This window comes from Quercus suber, unplaced genomic scaffold (genome assembly GCF_002906115.3).
Source record: "Quercus suber isolate HL8 unplaced genomic scaffold, Cork oak 2.0 scaffold_67, whole genome shotgun sequence".
Lineage (NCBI taxonomy): Eukaryota > Viridiplantae > Streptophyta > Magnoliopsida > Fagales > Fagaceae > Quercus > Quercus suber.
In genome coordinates, this window is record NW_027069532.1 from 1,431,203 (window position 1) to 1,448,672 (window position 17,470).

General features: G+C 31.7%; 2 protein-coding genes and 1 long non-coding RNA gene across 3 annotated transcripts; 2 read left to right on the forward strand and 1 right to left on the reverse strand.

Annotated features, from left to right (window-relative positions):
- Positions 1-4,889: 4,889 nt before the first annotated feature.
- LOC136067328 (protein LURP-one-related 7-like) lies at positions 4,890-5,601 on the forward strand (the record flags this gene model as incomplete). Its single annotated transcript, XM_065773013.1, has 2 exons — positions 4,890-5,066; positions 5,343-5,601. Coding segments are annotated over 2 exons (288 nt in total), but the record flags the coding sequence as incomplete, so codon positions are not given.
- A 432-nt stretch (positions 5,602-6,033) lies between these two features.
- Positions 6,034-7,369, reverse strand: LOC136067335 (protein FAR1-RELATED SEQUENCE 5-like). The gene is made up of 2 exons (XM_065773019.1): positions 6,508-7,369; positions 6,034-6,412 (listed from the first exon to the last, which is right to left on the reverse strand). Exons 1-2 carry the CDS (start codon positions 7,312-7,314, stop codon positions 6,350-6,352), a joined length of 870 nt encoding a protein of 289 aa, XP_065629091.1. The 5' UTR covers positions 7,315-7,369; the 3' UTR covers positions 6,034-6,349.
- A 9-nt stretch (positions 7,370-7,378) lies between these two features.
- On the forward strand, positions 7,379-8,446 carry LOC136067336 (uncharacterized). The gene is made up of 2 exons (XR_010628810.1): positions 7,379-7,473; positions 8,188-8,446. It is a non-coding gene; the product is annotated as an uncharacterized LOC136067336 (long non-coding RNA).
- Positions 8,447-17,470: the final 9,024 nt, after the last annotated feature.

A 17,470-nucleotide genomic window follows, 5' to 3' on the forward strand; every position in this document is an offset into this window, starting at 1 on the left:
TAAAATATAGGCCACTTAAAAAAAATGATAAGATGTTGAAGGGTGAGACATGTGGTTAAATATAATATCTCGTGGCCACACGTGTCACCACAATCAAAGATGGCAGGCTTGCCTTATTCAAACAAAACAGATCCAAAAAAAAAAAAATCAAAAATGGAAGGAAAGCAACGCGAAAAGGGAAATGGTTAGGTGCACTTGCAACACAACACCTAAAAATAAGGGAATTGACATCACATGAGTCCAAAAGAAAAAAAAAATTAAAACAAAATACCTATAAAACCCTATACCTCAAAAGAAGTGGAGTAGCTGCCAACTACCGAGAAAGTATATTATATTTCGATAATACCAATTTAGTATCTTTTTGGTATTTTTTATTCAATAAATGAGTGACACCTGTTTAAAAAATACATCATATTACTCCAATAAATGATTAATTTATCTTTCCAATAGTATAGGAGATTGTGATTAATTTATTAGAGTAGTTTGATGTGATTTTTTGAAACATGTGTCACTCATTTATTGGGTAAGAAACACCAAAACATATGCTGAATTGGTATTACATGGTATACTTTCTTGCCAACTACCTGAAAAGTTGAAATAAAGGGACATGGTTGAACACAAAATTAGGAGTTGTGGAGAGAAAAACTGACGCAAACTGCTCCATGAGTTGATCAGTTGAGAGGAAAATAAGGGGACAGTTTCTTTGGAATTCTCTATAAACAGAGAGAGTCACGCACACAAAAAAAAAAAAAAAAAAGGAAGCTAGATACACAAAAAGAGAGCAAGTACACACACACAGCAAAGACAGAGAGAAGAAAAAAAAGAGAGGCATGGACAAAGAGAGTAACAGCAAGCAAAGGAGGAATACGCAGCATAAGTTTGCATATGGGATTTCATTAGTCATTTTCTTCTCTAAATCTCTCTCTTCCTCATTCTCAAATCTGAATTTTTGCTTGGTAATGCAAATAGGATCAGGTTTCATGTGGAGTTCCTAACTCCATGCATGAAACTCTAGATACGAGTCCTTGTCTCGTAAATCCTATTTGTACATTACCAAATAAAAATTCTCTCAAGTTGTGGTGTAATGTTCTTTTTAATTGGAGTTCTTGACTTTACCCTATTAATGAAGTCCTTGACTCTACCCCATCAATGGAGTCTTTGACTTTACCAAATTAACTGGAATTCTTGACTCTACCCCATCAATGGAGTCTTTGACTCTATCCCATTAATGGAGTCCTCGACTTTATTAAACTAATGGAGTCCTTGACTCTACCAAATTAATTGAAGTCCTTGACTCTACCTCATCAATGGAGTCATTGACTCTACCCCATTAATGAAGTCCTTGACTCTACTAAACTAATGGTGTCCTTGACTCTACTAAATTAATGGAGTCTTTGACTCTACCCCATTAATGGAGTACTTGACTTTACCAAACTAATAGAGTCATTGACTTTACTAAATAAATGGAGTTTCTAACTTTATCCATCAATGCAGTCCTTGATTTTACCAAATTAATTGGAGTCCTTGACTCTACTAAACTAATGGAGTCCTTAACTCTACTAAATTAATAGAGTCCTTGACTCTACCCCATCAATGGAGTCCTCGACTCTACTAAATTAATGGAGTCCTCGACTCTATCCCATTAATGGAGTCCTTGACTCTACCAAATTAATTGGAGTCCTTGACTCTCAAAATTATCTTAAGTGGGGATTCTAATTCCTTCAAATTCCTATATGACTAATTCTTTGGAATTTGTAATCTCTTAATCAAGATTGGGATTAATAATTCTCAAAATATATGACCATAAAAATTGATTTAAGGAAATTTTCTAATTCTCAATGTTCATAAAAAATAAAATTGCTTCAAAGGAGTTTTATTTCCTTTAATTAAATTTGGAAACCTCAATCAAAATATCATCAAAATTCCTACAAAGAAGCAAATGAAAGAAAGGGAAAATTGCTTGGAACTTCAACTTCTCAAAAAGAGAATCCTTGATTCAATTTCTATAAAAACATGGTCTTTGACTTATCCTTGAGATTAAAACCAATTATCTCACTCAAAAGCAAAATTAAGTCGATGCTTAATTTTTTTTTTAGAGAGTTTCAACCAATGACGTCTGCTCTTAATGATAACTTTTTATCATTAGACTAAGATACCAATTAGTTTTTGGTGTAGGCGGGGATTGAACCCCAGATTTCTTATTCAACTTTTAGAAATCTTACTAGTTGAGTTAACTGGAACCCACCGATGCTTAATTAAATACAAAATATTTGACTTAAATGTCCATCATTTAAATTGGGCAAAAACAATTTGAGGATTTTGAATCTAAAACCTCAAATTAAGAACTATGAATTGGCTTGATCCTGGCCAAGGGTACGTAGGCAACCTAAATAAATTATTAGATGCAGCCACAAATAAATAAAAACACATATTTTCTTAAACATAAAAATAAATAAACTTATGTACAAAGATGACATGGCTGGAATTAAAAAGTCTTCCCTTAAAACAAGGGATTGTAATTAAAAGATACATTATCTTGAATGAGCACTACTCACATCAATAAAACTCATATGCCAAAAGGCCTATGGGTGAAATTATGTTTGACGAATTTGACTAATTTAACAATTCTTGTTAAACATAATTTGACAATATTTGTTAAATATAATTTGAAAATGTTTGTTAAACATAAGTTGACAACTATTATTAAATATTGGTTAACAATTTTCGTCAACAAAGATCTGTTTAGATATCACTTATTTTGCTGAAAACTGAAAACTTATTGCTGAAAACACTATAACAAAATAATTTTAAAATGGCAAAACACTGTTGCTGAAAACTTATTGCGTTTTTCACTTCATGGCTGGTCCATGAACAGTGCCTCTCCCAAACGCAAAACACACAAACATCCTCTCCCAAACGCACGCATAATGTTCTAACCCTTAAAAAAAAATCTACACTATTTAATTTTTGCAAGTAATGTGTTTTCTTTTGATGACATTGGCTAAATTGTTAGCTAGAATGAGCATGCTCTTAGGTAATGGATGTGACATGATAATAATAAGTTGACATCCAAAAATGAACATGCATGAATCAAATTGCAATGTGAATATCCATGATCTTTGTATGAAAAGAATTTTTTAGATTATTATGCAAACTAGATGAACATGATTCTTGGACTAATGGCTTGTAAATGTTATGTTTTCTTTAACAATAATTTGATGAATTTATATGTTTGTAATATGAAATGAATTACTTGATCATAAAATGATATGATCAGTGATTCCTAAAAGATCAACTTTTGGGTCGGCTAGATGGGTGTCTAATACATTCTAATCTTTTTATTTATCCTTCAAACTTTGATTTGGAGTCTAAATTAGTGACCTATTTATGTCAATTTCTATTTTTAGAATGTAACTAGGAGTAAAAGTGTTGTATTTATTTTTTGATTGTAACTAGGAAAAAAGGGCATGTAATTTTTTTTTTTAATGAATTTTCAAGAAAGACAATGTATTCTAGAAGTTCATTCAAGTAAAAATGTATTTTTTTTTTAATTTTAAAATTTGTGATTTTATTATAAAATAATCAAATGGTGACTCCAAATATAAAACCCTCAAAGCAAAAGTAAAGAATCGTCAATTAAGTAACCATTTTTTGACTCATTTTAACTCCCTACGGTCGTGTTTTTTGCAAAAGTAAGGAGAAATAAATTAAAAACTTAATAAAAGAAGGAGATGGTGAAATTCCAGCTTGTAAGACACAATTTTTATTATATAATATTTGAGATGATATAATTTGGATGTGAACTTATACATATATAATTTTATTGTGAAAATTTTGGTGACAATAGTATGCTCCAATGGACTAATTATGCATGTGTTACAGTCAAAAGATAATATTCATGTGGCTCAGTATCATTACTCAATTCTCTCCATGTCTTCAAATTTACCTTTCCAAGACACTACACAATAAGTTTCATTACTTGAAATCGATTTGAATTGAGAAAATTTCTCCACCCTCCTCGGTGACAGGTGACTTGCAGCATTTTCCACTAGACTTGACAAAAAAAGAATAAAAATTTGGGTCTGTTCTTCGGTCTAGCCTCCCTCCCTCCCTAACTAGTGGCTACTTTGTCCATTAGTTCTAACAAAAAAGGAAAAGAAAAGAGGTACAGTACACATTTAGTAATATTACCAAAAATGATGGTGGGAGATACAGGCCACAATATTCTGGACTCCAAGTGTCGACCCTATCTTGATCGTTGGAGACTTTAGCATACTATTTCTTTTTTTGGACGGGTTTAAAAGTATACACCTACAAATTTTATTGGACAAAGTTTAGCTACAAAACCATTTGTAGCCTAAGGCTACAAACTATTCTAATAAATTGACATGTGTAAAAAATGACATGTGCATTGCACATGATTACTTAAGTAAACTTAACCTAACTAACTCTAGTTAACTACACCATCTATTAAAAAAATAAAAAATAAAAACTAAAAAACTAAAGTAGATACGTATTCTCTCTCTCTCTCTCTCTCTCTCTCTCTCTCTCTACGGCTTCTCTCCAAACCCAGAAACCAAATCCCTCTCACCACTGGTCACCCCCTAATCTCCATCTACCGTTACCACGTGAGTCTTTCTTTCTTTCTTTTATTCCGTTCTGCATTTATTTTTCAATGTCACCAACTATTTTTCAATGCCCAACAACTGTTTGAAACAATGTCTAAATCAATATGTTTTTATTTTTCACCGTTGTTATTGATTGAAAACCTTTTCAAAGGTGATTATGACACATTTTGATGGATATTAAAGGTTTTGATTGGTTTAATGGATAATGTATTATTGTTGTAGAATGGGTCGTATAGTGGCTTTAAGGGTGCATAAACTAAATTAATATCTGACTTTGGGAAGAAACTAAAATCATGTGCTGAATATACACTGAAAAATGTGAAAGAAAAATGGGCTATTGTTGAGGATGGGGAAGACTCAGTCCCTAAGTTAAAGGTGAAAGGTTTTCCTTTCCAGAAGTCCTGCACTATCTACAGAGGCAATGATATTGTGGCTCAGGTACAAATAATTGATAAATGTTGCTAGCATTGAAAACTGAAGCCTTAATGATTCAGATTTGCTTTGTGTTCTGTGGAATTTACTGAAAAATGCAACAAAGATATATTGTTTTAAGCCTGATTAGTAACTTTGCAGAACCATATTTTGTTATTTACCATTAGCTGCTGCAATGTAAGTGCTGTAGATTGGTTATATTTTTTTTCTCTTAATTTTATAAATACAATCTTATTCATTGTGGTTTCCAGCATAAGGTCTCATTCTTATGTTTTGATGCAGGTACAAGCTGCGGCAGTTTATGCTAAAAGGAATAAATTTCGACTAAACATATTTCCTGGATCTGCTGATCATGCTTTGGTTGCAGCATTGGTTGTAATATTTCTAGATTGAAGATAATAGAATGGTTGTAATATTTTCTAGATTGAAGATAACACTTACGATAAAGCACCCTCTATAGTGCTATGTTTCAAGTCTTAGTCATGGTTGTATTTAAGCTGCAACTTCAGCAATAAAAGGCAGCAAATATTTTCCATTTAAACTATTCTCTTCTCGTCTATTAATTTCTTGGAGGGTTGTCGCCTCGAATACAACTAATTCCTTTCAAACTCACCGGTTCACAGCACATAGCCTCTAGGGTATAGAACTAGAGGATCCACACAGCTATATGATAAAATAAATATAATTAATTAAATAAAAATCAAGCTTCCAATAATCTGCACCAAGTCATGTGCACATAAAGACCGCATTGTAATTTGTAGGGAAATCAATAAACAAAAACAGAGTTTTCTTGGTTTCCTATCAAATGTAAACTAGGAATACCAGGAATGCAGAAAAAGTGGTACCATTTTGCACCACATACTTTATCTCTCACAACAGTCAAAATAAATTCAGCCTAAACTGTAAATATACATAACTTTTTCCTCTATAAACTTTATATCAAACAATAACTTTATGCATTTCAAATGGTACAACAATAAGAAATAGTCATCAATCTGTCAATGGTTTGACAATAAAAAAACCAGCTTCAATTTGCCAAAGGTCTATCAATAAAAAAATAATAAAAAGTTAACAATTTGCCAATGGTTCTGAAAAACCAGCTTTAATCTGCCAATGGTCTAACGATAAAAAAAAATACTAAAAAGTTAACAGTTTGCCAATGGTCTAACAATAAAAAATAGTCTTCAATCTGCTAATGGTCCTACAAAAATAAATAGTCTTCAATCTCTAACAAATAAATTTGCATAGTCTTCAATCTCCACCCAAAATTCTTGCACCCTAGCTCCAGTTTATTTATTGCTGTTGCCAATATGATGCTCTTCTTGGATAACATCAGAAGTAGCTATTGAAACCTGTAAATAATAGCAAAGAATAATTGTCACAGACTGTAAACAAATTTATGTGCATACAAGATTGACAAATTATAGTGGAATGTAACATATCTTACTTTATTTAGGCTTCCAAGTGATTCAACTTGTCTCTCCTCACAATCTTTTTTTTGGAAGCCAATGGCATGTTTTTTAGCATGTGTTGTTTTGCTTCGAGATTTACCATTTTTCTTCTCTAATGCAGATTTCAACCTTCGCTTTGGACGCCCAACAGTAGGTTTTGTTTTAATCCTACATATGCTATCACCTTGTAAAACATCTGTAGTAACATCACCATGGACCTCTATGCAACTTTCCATAATATTCGAATGACATTTTTTTCTAATCTCTTGCAATTCCTTCATTAATTTTTCAAAAGATTCTTTGGTATGTTCATACATTATCTCATTCTCTGCTGCAAGTGTAGAAATTTCACGAGCATTGTGGCTCAAATAAGAGTAGCGTTTTCCTATTGACTCTTGAGCATTACCTTTAATATCAATGCCATGATAGTCCTTGATAGAACCAGCCTTTGCATCTTGTGTCCATCTTTTCAATACATAATGAACGGGAAGTCTCTTAACATTTTTATGTTCAAGAACTTTCAAAGCATGGGCACACAAAATTCCTACAAAGCTATACTTCTTGCAACTGCATTCCACCGAAGTAGTTGAGGCTTCATATTTCACTAGGTGCTCTTGAATTCTTTGACTATATTTGACCTTGTATTCTGTGATAGTATCAGATTTATTAGCCTTGTAAATAGTACAATCAGCAATCTTCATATATTCATCTTGAAACATTTGAAAAATTTCTGGGGAGTACAGCCCTACAACATGTCTCAACATCTCTACATTAGACTGTAAAATCGGTTTTGTTTGCCTCATTTTGAACTCTGCCTGTAGTTCTTGATGTCTCTTATCAACCAAAACTCTAGAGTAATGTTCTCTCTCTCTCTCTCTCTCTCTCTACGGCTTCTCTCCAAACCCAGAAACCAAATCCCTCTCACCACTGGTCACCCCCTAATCTCCATCTACCGTTACCACGTGAGTCTTTCTTTCTTTCTTTTATTCCGTTCTGCATTTATTTTTCAATGTCACCAACTATTTTTCAATGCCCAACAACTGTTTGAAACAATGTCTAAATCAATATGTTTTTATTTTTCACCGTTGTTATTGATTGAAAACCTTTTCAAAGGTGATTATGACACATTTTGATGGATATTAAAGGTTTTGATTGGTTTAATGGATAATGTATTATTGTTGTAGAATGGGTCGTATAGTGGCTTTAAGGGTGCATAAACTAAATTAATATCTGACTTTGGGAAGAAACTAAAATCATGTGCTGAATATACACTGAAAAATGTGAAAGAAAAATGGGCTATTGTTGAGGATGGGGAAGACTCAGTCCCTAAGTTAAAGGTGAAAGGTTTTCCTTTCCAGAAGTCCTGCACTATCTACAGAGGCAATGATATTGTGGCTCAGGTACAAATAATTGATAAATGTTGCTAGCATTGAAAACTGAAGCCTTAATGATTCAGATTTGCTTTGTGTTCTGTGGAATTTACTGAAAAATGCAACAAAGATATATTGTTTTAAGCCTGATTAGTAACTTTGCAGAACCATATTTTGTTATTTACCATTAGCTGCTGCAATTTAAGTGCTGTAGATTGGTTATATTTTTTTTCTCTTAATTTTATAAATACAATCTTATTCATTGTGGTTTCCAGCATAAGGTCTCATTCTTATGTTTTGATGCAGGTACAAGTTGCGGCAGTTTATGCTAAAAGGAATAAATTTCGACTAAACATATTTCCTGGATCTGCTGATCATGCTTTGGTTGCAGCATTGGTTGTAATATTTCTAGATTGAAGATAATAGAATGGTTGTAATATTTTCTAGATTGAAGATAACACTTACGATAAAGCACCCTCTATAGTGCTATGTTTCAAGTCTTAGTCATGGTTGTATTTAAGCTGCAACTTCAGCAATAAAAGGCAGCAAATATTTTCCATTTAAACTATTCTCTTCTCGTCTATTAATTTCTTGGAGGGTTGTCGCCTCGAATACAACTAATTCCTTTCAAACTCACCGGTTCACAGCACATAGCCTCTAGGGTATAGAACTAGAGGATCCACACAGCTATATGATAAAATAAATATAATTAATTAAATAAAAATCAAGCTTCCAATAATCTGCACCAAGTCATGTGCACATAAAGACCGCATTGTAATTTGTAGGGAAATCAATAAACAAAAACAGAGTTTTCTTGGTTTCCTATCAAATGTAAACTAGGAATACCAGGAATGCAGAAAAAGTGGTACCATTTTGCACCACATACTTTATCTCTCACAACAGTCAAAATAAATTCAGCCTAAACTGTAAATATACATAACTTTTTCCTCTATAAACTTTATATCAAACAATAACTTTATGCATTTCAAATGGTACAACAATAAGAAATAGTCATCAATCTGTCAATGGTTTGACAATAAAAAAACCAGCTTCAATTTGCCAAAGGTCTATCAATAAAAAAATAATAAAAAGTTAACAATTTGCCAATGGTTCTGAAAAACCAGCTTTAATCTGCCAATGGTCTAACGATAAAAAAAAATACTAAAAAGTTAACAGTTTGCCAATGGTCTAACAATAAAAAATAGTCTTCAATCTGCTAATGGTCCTACAAAAATAAATAGTCTTCAATCTCTAACAAATAAATTTGCATAGTCTTCAATCTCCACCCAAAATTCTTGCACCCTAGCTCCAGTTTATTTATTGCTGTTGCCAATATGATGCTCTTCTTGGATAACATCAGAAGTAGCTATTGAAACCTGTAAATAATAGCAAAGAATAATTGTCACAGACTGTAAACAAATTTATGTGCATACAAGATTGACAAATTATAGTGGAATGTGACATATCTTACTTTATTTAGGCTTCCAAGTGATTCAACTTGTCTCTCCTCACATCTTTTTTTTGGAAGCCAGTGGCATGTTTTTTAGCATGTGTTGTTTTGCTTCGAGATTTACCATTTTTCTTCTCTAATGCAGATTTCAACCTTCGCTTTGGACGCCCAACAGTAGGTTTTGTTTTAATCCTACATATGCTATCACCTTGTAAAACATCTGTAGTAACATCACCATGGACCTCTATGCAACTTTCCATAATATTCGAATGACATTTTTTCTAATCTCTTGCAATTCCTTCATTAATTTTTCAAAAGATTCTTTGGTATGTTCATACATTATCTCATTCTCTGCTGCAAGTGTAGAAATTTCACGAGCATTGTGGCTCAAATAAGAGTAGCGTTTTCCTATTGACTCTTGAGCATTACCTTTAATATCAATGCCATGATAGTCCTTGATAGAACTAGCCTTTGCATCTTATGTTTTGATGCAGGTACAAGCTGCGGCAGTTTATGCTAAAAGGAAGAACAAACACACAATTTCATTTTTTTATAAGTAAATTAAACAAGATTTGGTAACTTATAAACTACAGCTAGCAAATCCTCTTCAGTTTTTTAAGGAATCAAGGTTATCCATATACCAGATTTGCAAAATCCCCTTCAGTTCTTGCTGTTCACTTGATTGTGTTATTTCGTTGACTGTTGGCGCCAAACGATCTAACGTGGATTCGAGGTGTTTAAGAATGGGTTTGAACATGCGGGCTTTGCTTACCACATCCTTAACAGTGACATGTAACACTACAAAGCCTCTCCAAATGCTGCCCCAAGAGCAGCCCCACCCACAAATGCTGCCGCATAACTTTATGTCAAAGATTTTATATCCAATATAGTATTTGGAAGCCCAATTGAGAAACTAAGACTTTTTTTTTCTATGAACAATAGACTTTTTTTTTTTTTTTTTGAACACAAGAAACTATAATAAGACTTCGATGTACCCAACTACGCAAATACAAGTTTTTTATATGATTTTAGTTTCTACCCCCTTGAAGCCACTATACGACCCATTCTACAACAATAATACAATATCCATTAAACCAATCAAAACCTTTAATATCCATCGAAATGTGTCATAATCACCTTTGAAAAGGTTTTCAATCAATAACAACGGTGAAAAATAAAAACATATTGATTTAGACATTGTTTCAAACAGTTGTTGGGCGTTGAAAAATAGTTTGTGACATTGAAAAATAAACGCAGAACGGAATAAAAGAAAGAGAGAAAGACTCACGTGGTAACGGTAGATGGAGATTAGGGGGTGACTAGTGGTGAAAGGGATTTGGTTTCTGGGTTTGGAGAGAAGCAGTAGAGAGAGAGAGAGAGAGAGAGAATACGTATCTACTTTAGTTTTTTAGTTTTTATTTTTTATTTTTTTAATAGATGGTGTAGTTAACTAGGGTTAGTTAGGTTAAGTTTACTTAAGTATTCATGTGCAATGCACATGTCATTTTTTACACATGTCAATTTATTAGAATAGTTTGTAGCCTTAGGCTACAAATGGTTTTGTAGCTAAACTTTGTCCAATTTTATTTACTCATATCTTTAATATATTTATTAAAAGGGAAAAAAATTACAAATTATCCTCTTGTGTGGTTTACAATTATAATTTCGTCCATAAATTTTCAATAAATACATTTAACCCTCTAAAATTTGGGTTAAAATCAAATGGTTAAGATTCTATCTAAATTAATAAAATTTGGATTAAAATGAAACTATTAGAATTGCTCCAAATTACTAAAGTTTCCCTTGTTTAGACAAACAAATTACCCCTAATGTGGTTTATTTAAACAACAGTTTAGTGCCATGAGAATTTTTTTTTTTTTTTTTTCGAAAAAATTTGTTACATTTTCTCTTCTAAGTTTGGATTAAATGAAGGATTCGGTTAATAGGTGCCATTGGGGAATTTTTTTTTTAATTAATCATTTAAGGAAAATTTTAATACCACTTTGATGAGAATATAAAAAGTTGTAAAAAAAAGTCAATTGTTTTTTTCTTTTCCCATAAAAAATTTCTAAAAAATTTCATAAACTAATTTTTTTAGGGGATCCATTAACTTTCCCTTAAATGAAATCATTGGAGGTACTTTAGACGAAACCTTAACAATTTCATTTTACTCTCTGTTTGTTTCGGTAATAATATTTTCTAAAAAATTAGTCATTTTCCAAAAAATATTTTCTATAAAATTATCTCATTTTCTTATGTTTGGTAGGAACCTTAAATGAGTTGAAAAACAATTTCCTAACTTCTCTTATTTAGCTTGCTGTGAAATAGAGTTGTTTTCCAAAAAAAAAAAAAAAAAAACAGTGGAAAACAATTTTTAAAAATAAGCTATACTTTTTATGTTGACCAAAGATAATTTTCTTTTGACTCATTTTTCTGATATTATCAAACATTGAAAAACATGGAAAACTATCTTTATACAAGGTTTTCTATTAAACAAACGGAGCGTTAGTTCAAACCATAGGGAATTAAGTATCACAACAGAAAATTTAAAAGTTTGTGGGTTAATTGTGATTATGTCAAACTACAATGGAGTAAATTGTAATTATCCAACATGAAGCATGATAATATTATGCACTATCATGTTATTTAGAAATTTCAAATACAGAAAAACGTACTCTTGGCCATCATCATGAGCATCAATGCTTAGGAAAATAGATAAGAAAAGACCAAGTCAAATTATAAACTAGAGGCAAGCATTCATATCATGCTCATCTAATTTAAAATGGTAATTAATAAGTGCTTATCTAATTTAAAGTGTGTTTGGATGAGAAGAGAGGAAATGAAGTATGGGGGAGGGTGTGAGGATTTACATTCCCCTTGTTTAGATGGTTTTTTTAGAGGGAAGGAGAAATAATTTAAAGGGGTTTGAAGGGGTACGTTATCCTTTCAAACTCTTTATTTTCAATTCCTCCATAGTGGGGTAATTTGGGGGGAGAAAGGTACTATTCAGCAAATTTTGCCCACTTTATTGACTAGTATGGACTTCCAATTTTTCCCTTAATGAATATTATATATAGAATTCAATAAATGAATTTTTATAATTATCTGTTTCTTATATTATATCTTTTCCTCTATTTTCCATTCTACAACCGAATAAGGGGTTTTTCAAAAAAAAAAAAAAAAGAATAAGGGGAGTGATCTTTACTCTCCTCTCCCCTCTTTTAATTTTTAAAACTTCTAACAAATTGAGGGATATCTACTATACTCTTCACTCCTCTCCCTCCTATTTTCCTATCATCTCCTTTTCCTGCAAACTTCTAATCATAGTTTTTGGTGAAATCCTAATAGAGGTGATTGGATTATGGTTCTACATCTCATTATCGTTTTTATGAAGTTAATAAGTGCTGATCTCCTTTAACTGGGATTTTGAGAGGGGTTGATTACAATTCTATGTTTTAGTATTTTTCATAAGTCGTGGTTCTTAAAACTTGACTTGTGCTTTACAATTCATGATAATTTGAATTTTATAATGCTTTGGTATTTTCAAACTTTTTTTTTTTTTTTTGCTTTTACTTTTACAAGTTGGGAGGATTTAAACTCATATTCTTCCCATAAATAAGATAAGTAATGTCATTAAGTCATAAGACTCTTAACAAGTTAGTACTTTCTTATTGATTAACTACATCATGTGTCGCATCATGTAATCTTCTTATGTTGCAAGATACAAAAACAATGGTGGAGTAAGGGAGGCCGTGGTCCTTTGGATTTTGAAAATCCCCCATGCTCTCCTATATATATTTATATTTATATTTTTTAAATATAAATTTAAGTAATGCCCCCTTAGATTTCAACGAAATTATACAAATGCATCATTTATTTCCTCTTACACCAAACCTAGCATTAAAACAAAGCTTATTATGTCCTAAAATATATATTAGTTTATGTATATGTTTTTTTTTTTTTTTTAGGGGGGGGGGGGGGGGGGGGGAATTGAAGCTTGTATATTCAGTTGGAAACTAAGAGGTGTCAATTAGGTTATAAGACTCAATGGGGAAGTTTAAGTAAATTATTAATGTATCATTTTTCTATTTATTACTCTTTTAACCATACATAAATATTTTATCAAACCAAAGCATATTCAATATATATGTTCCTAAAAATATATAAGCAAATTTCCTTAATTGAAGCCCTCTTTGTTTTCTAAAAGCAACAATTATTTTTTTTTTTATATGAACAATTAGAGAGATAGGGATGTATTTTTTACTTTTATGTTAATGGTAGGTCTAGATGAAAACTAATAATAAGTTAGTTATATCAACCGTTATAAAAATGTTGTAAAATAGTTTATGACTGTAACATTACTCTACTTTTATTATTAGAAGAAAGAAAATTGCAGTTTTTGTAGTTAGGATTTAGAAAAAAAAATTATTGCATTTGTCATTCATGAAAAATAAGGTTTTCCTTTATTTTTTATTATTGTTTTATTTTCCTTATATTGATTTGTACTACATGTTTAGGCATGCAAAGTGACACTTATTACTTAAATGATTTAAAGTTGATTAAATTTATATGTTTCATATTTTTTAAAACTATTAGTATACTATAACTATGTAATTTATATTTTATTTTACCAAAAAATCTTGATATAAAATATTTTAAGAATATCAATTATGATTAATATAATTTAAAAGATACTCCATAGTTTAGAAACTGATTTGATAAAGAAATAAAAAAAAAATGTTTTAATTGTGTAAAGACTAACTTTATATAAATATTTTTGTTATATATAAGAAATAACATATATTAAATCATGTTATTGACACACTTTATGCATAAGTAATATATATATATATATATATTTTTTTTAGAGAGAGTTTCAACTTATGGCGCCCGCTCCTGATGAGCGTTCTTTATCATCAGACCAAGATACCAATTAGTTTTTGGTGTAGGCGGGGATTGAACCCCAGATCTTTTATACAACTATCAGAGACTTTACTAGTTGAGCTAACTGGAACCCACAAGTAGTATATATGGGTGTGTGTGATTCATAGGTTATTTTTTAGATTCAATATTTTTAATATATTTGATTTGGTCCCCCAAAATTTTTTTTTTTGGTTGCTCCACCATTGTACAAAAAAGATAGTATCCTCCCAATATTGCGATATAGAGTAACATGATATGTTGGTGGGACATGATTTATTTAAGTGACCATGTGGCACGTACAGAATGTCACATACTTTTGCTTACTCTTCCAAAAATGCATCATTCTGTCACATAATGAATGAGCTACCTCCATTAAGCATTGTACTTCAATATAAATCTTTATATATTTGTACAAAAAATTTTAATTTCTATGATATGTTTGATCGACGACCTTACCATAAAAAACAAAACTTTATCATAGGGTTAGGTTCTTAACTAGCTAGCTTCGCACTACAAAAGGCACAAACAAGACAACGATAAATCACATTCGATGGTGAATAGCAAGAAGTGGACCAATATATTAAGTGGTAAAGGTAAAACGGTACACCATACTTGTGATTTAGCAATCATGGGCTGAGCTAGATTTTGAGGTCGATGTTGGGAGGGGGAGGGGGGGCCATAGCCCCCAAAATTTTTGAAAGTATATTTAGAATAACTTTATAAATAAAAGTTAATTTTTTGGTACGTGGACCCCATGGGTTATGAGCTCCTCCCTCTTAAAAGAAAAAAAAAAACAATTTAATTCAAAACTTTATCATAAAATAAGAATAAAGTTATAAATATATCGTAGAATTGATACGAATGTCGATGTCCAATTCATATTAATTTTTTTCTAGTATATAAAAATTAAGTCTTTATTAAGTTATAAATATTGTTAATTTCATTGAGCTTATACAATCTTACATGCTAAATATATGAAAAGAGCTTATCTGACTTACATGAAAATGATGAAATTTAATTAAAACTTATAATGTTAACAAGTCTAAAAGAGAAATTGAATCAAGAACCTTCTCTATGATGTTGATTTTGTCTTTTCCTAGAAAGCATGAAATCTTCACACACACACACAATATATATATATATATATTTGTGTATTTATGTAAGTTAATATGTAGATGCTAATTAAATATATTTTGATATTATAGTCTAGAAATCCAAACAAAATATCCTAACTCCATTCCTGTTTATAGTCTTCCAAAAGTTATGTCAAGCATATATGAATAATCCACAAAAGATTTTTTATTTAATGTCAGAAATTCTAAGCCTCTAAATGTGTGTAACTCACAATGCAGTATCTTCACCTTCTGTAATTATAGTATTACACTAATTATTTTTATTATCACTATCCCAAAAAAAAATTGCTAGATAAGACAACGAATAAAAACTTCCTAGTGGAGAAGATTTGTGAAGGCACCACAAGCATTTAGAGTGCCCTCTCACAAAGACATGTCTCACATGCAAGCCCTAGCCATGTGCATATATATGATCGGAGAGGAGAACATGCACTAGTGGGGGCATGAAATACTAGCTCGTCCTAATGGCGCAATGTGTGAATTTTTGTGTTTAAATTGTGAAGATGTTGTGTGAAAAAGTTGAGATCAAAAGCAAAAAAACTTTTTGCTAAAACAACACCCCGTATATGCAAGGAACACCATCAAGGGCCAATTAAACAAAAATAAACCTCAAATCTATGATACTAACTACCAATGCTAATGAAAGAGTTTGGCATGTAAAATTAATTTTATCCTATATATTTTTGGATATAGAGAAAGATGAGGGCCCTTAAGAATAACTCTACTGCATATGAAATCTTAAAATCTTATTCATTCATTTTAAAGTGAGTAGATTAGATTTTATTTTACCATGTCATTGGCATTTAAAACACGTTTACTGGCAACATTTTGATATTAACTAATAGGGATAAAATCCCCAAATAGACGGATATAAATAACGAGAGCAGACATTAGTGATGGAGTCGCAAAAACAGACAGTCTTGGCATTCTAAAAACTAGTGGATGGGCTCACAACCTGGATGGATGAAAGACACAACAGTTGTATTCCTTGAAGCAAACGGACGTGTGACATGGACAAAGAGGAGGTGCGACGGGTGTATCCCTTGAGGCAGATGGACCAAAGCTAGACGATTTGCTAAAGCCACATGTCACCTTCGTGGCACCCACGTGTCACCTTCGTCGGGTGAGTGGTCTCCAAGAATCCTAGAATGGAAATATCTTGCACTCCACGCCCAACTACAATCGAAGGAAACCCTATAAGGAAAGGATCCTGTAAATTACGAGTATTAATGAGGATCTTCTCTACAAGCAAATACCTTTTTCACCAAGAAATTAAGGTCTGCTACACATTAGTATAAAAACCTCAAAACCCTCACAAATCAAGGTAGGCATAATTTCTCTCAGCTCTGACACTCTAGAGTTGTAGAAATTCTCTAACTTAACATTTGAAGGGTATTTAGCCAGTACCACACTGGTACTCTCTGTAAGGTTTTCTTTGTTTCTGTTTTGCAGGTTTTGTCTAGAGCACGTGAGGACTGTACAGTTCACCGACGATTTTTGGCATCATCATTAATGATGTTTTAAATTCTAATGCACTTATTTTAAAACAAACAAAAATGAAAAAAGATTTTTAAGAGCTCCACACTAAAATTATTTTAAGAACTGTAGATGATTTATCCTTTTTAACATTCAGAGGTCTCAATTGTAATACGAGACAGACAAAAAGGTGAGTGACATGATTTAACAATTAGCATTTTTGAATGAATGGCCTTGCTTCATCAACATAACATAAATCACTAGTCCTTGGCATGCCCAGGTGCCCTTCTACCTTTTCTGTGACGAGCCGTCCCCCACCAGCTTAAAATATATGTGTATCAACTTTTTGGTTTATCGTCAAGTCCAAGAAAGAAATGTCCTTGGTCTAGATCTGAAATTCGCTATTCATCATACTTTTCAATGGCAAGATAAAAGGACAAAGGAATCATCACGAAATTCAAATTATCAAGCACATTAGTGGGCCAATAGGTGTACTAGAATGATAATAGCTTTCAAGCCATTGGCTTAATGCTGTGAATTGGATTCATACCAAACACCTTGAGACTAAGGATAAGTCGTATATGAAATGAAACATGAATTAATTGAT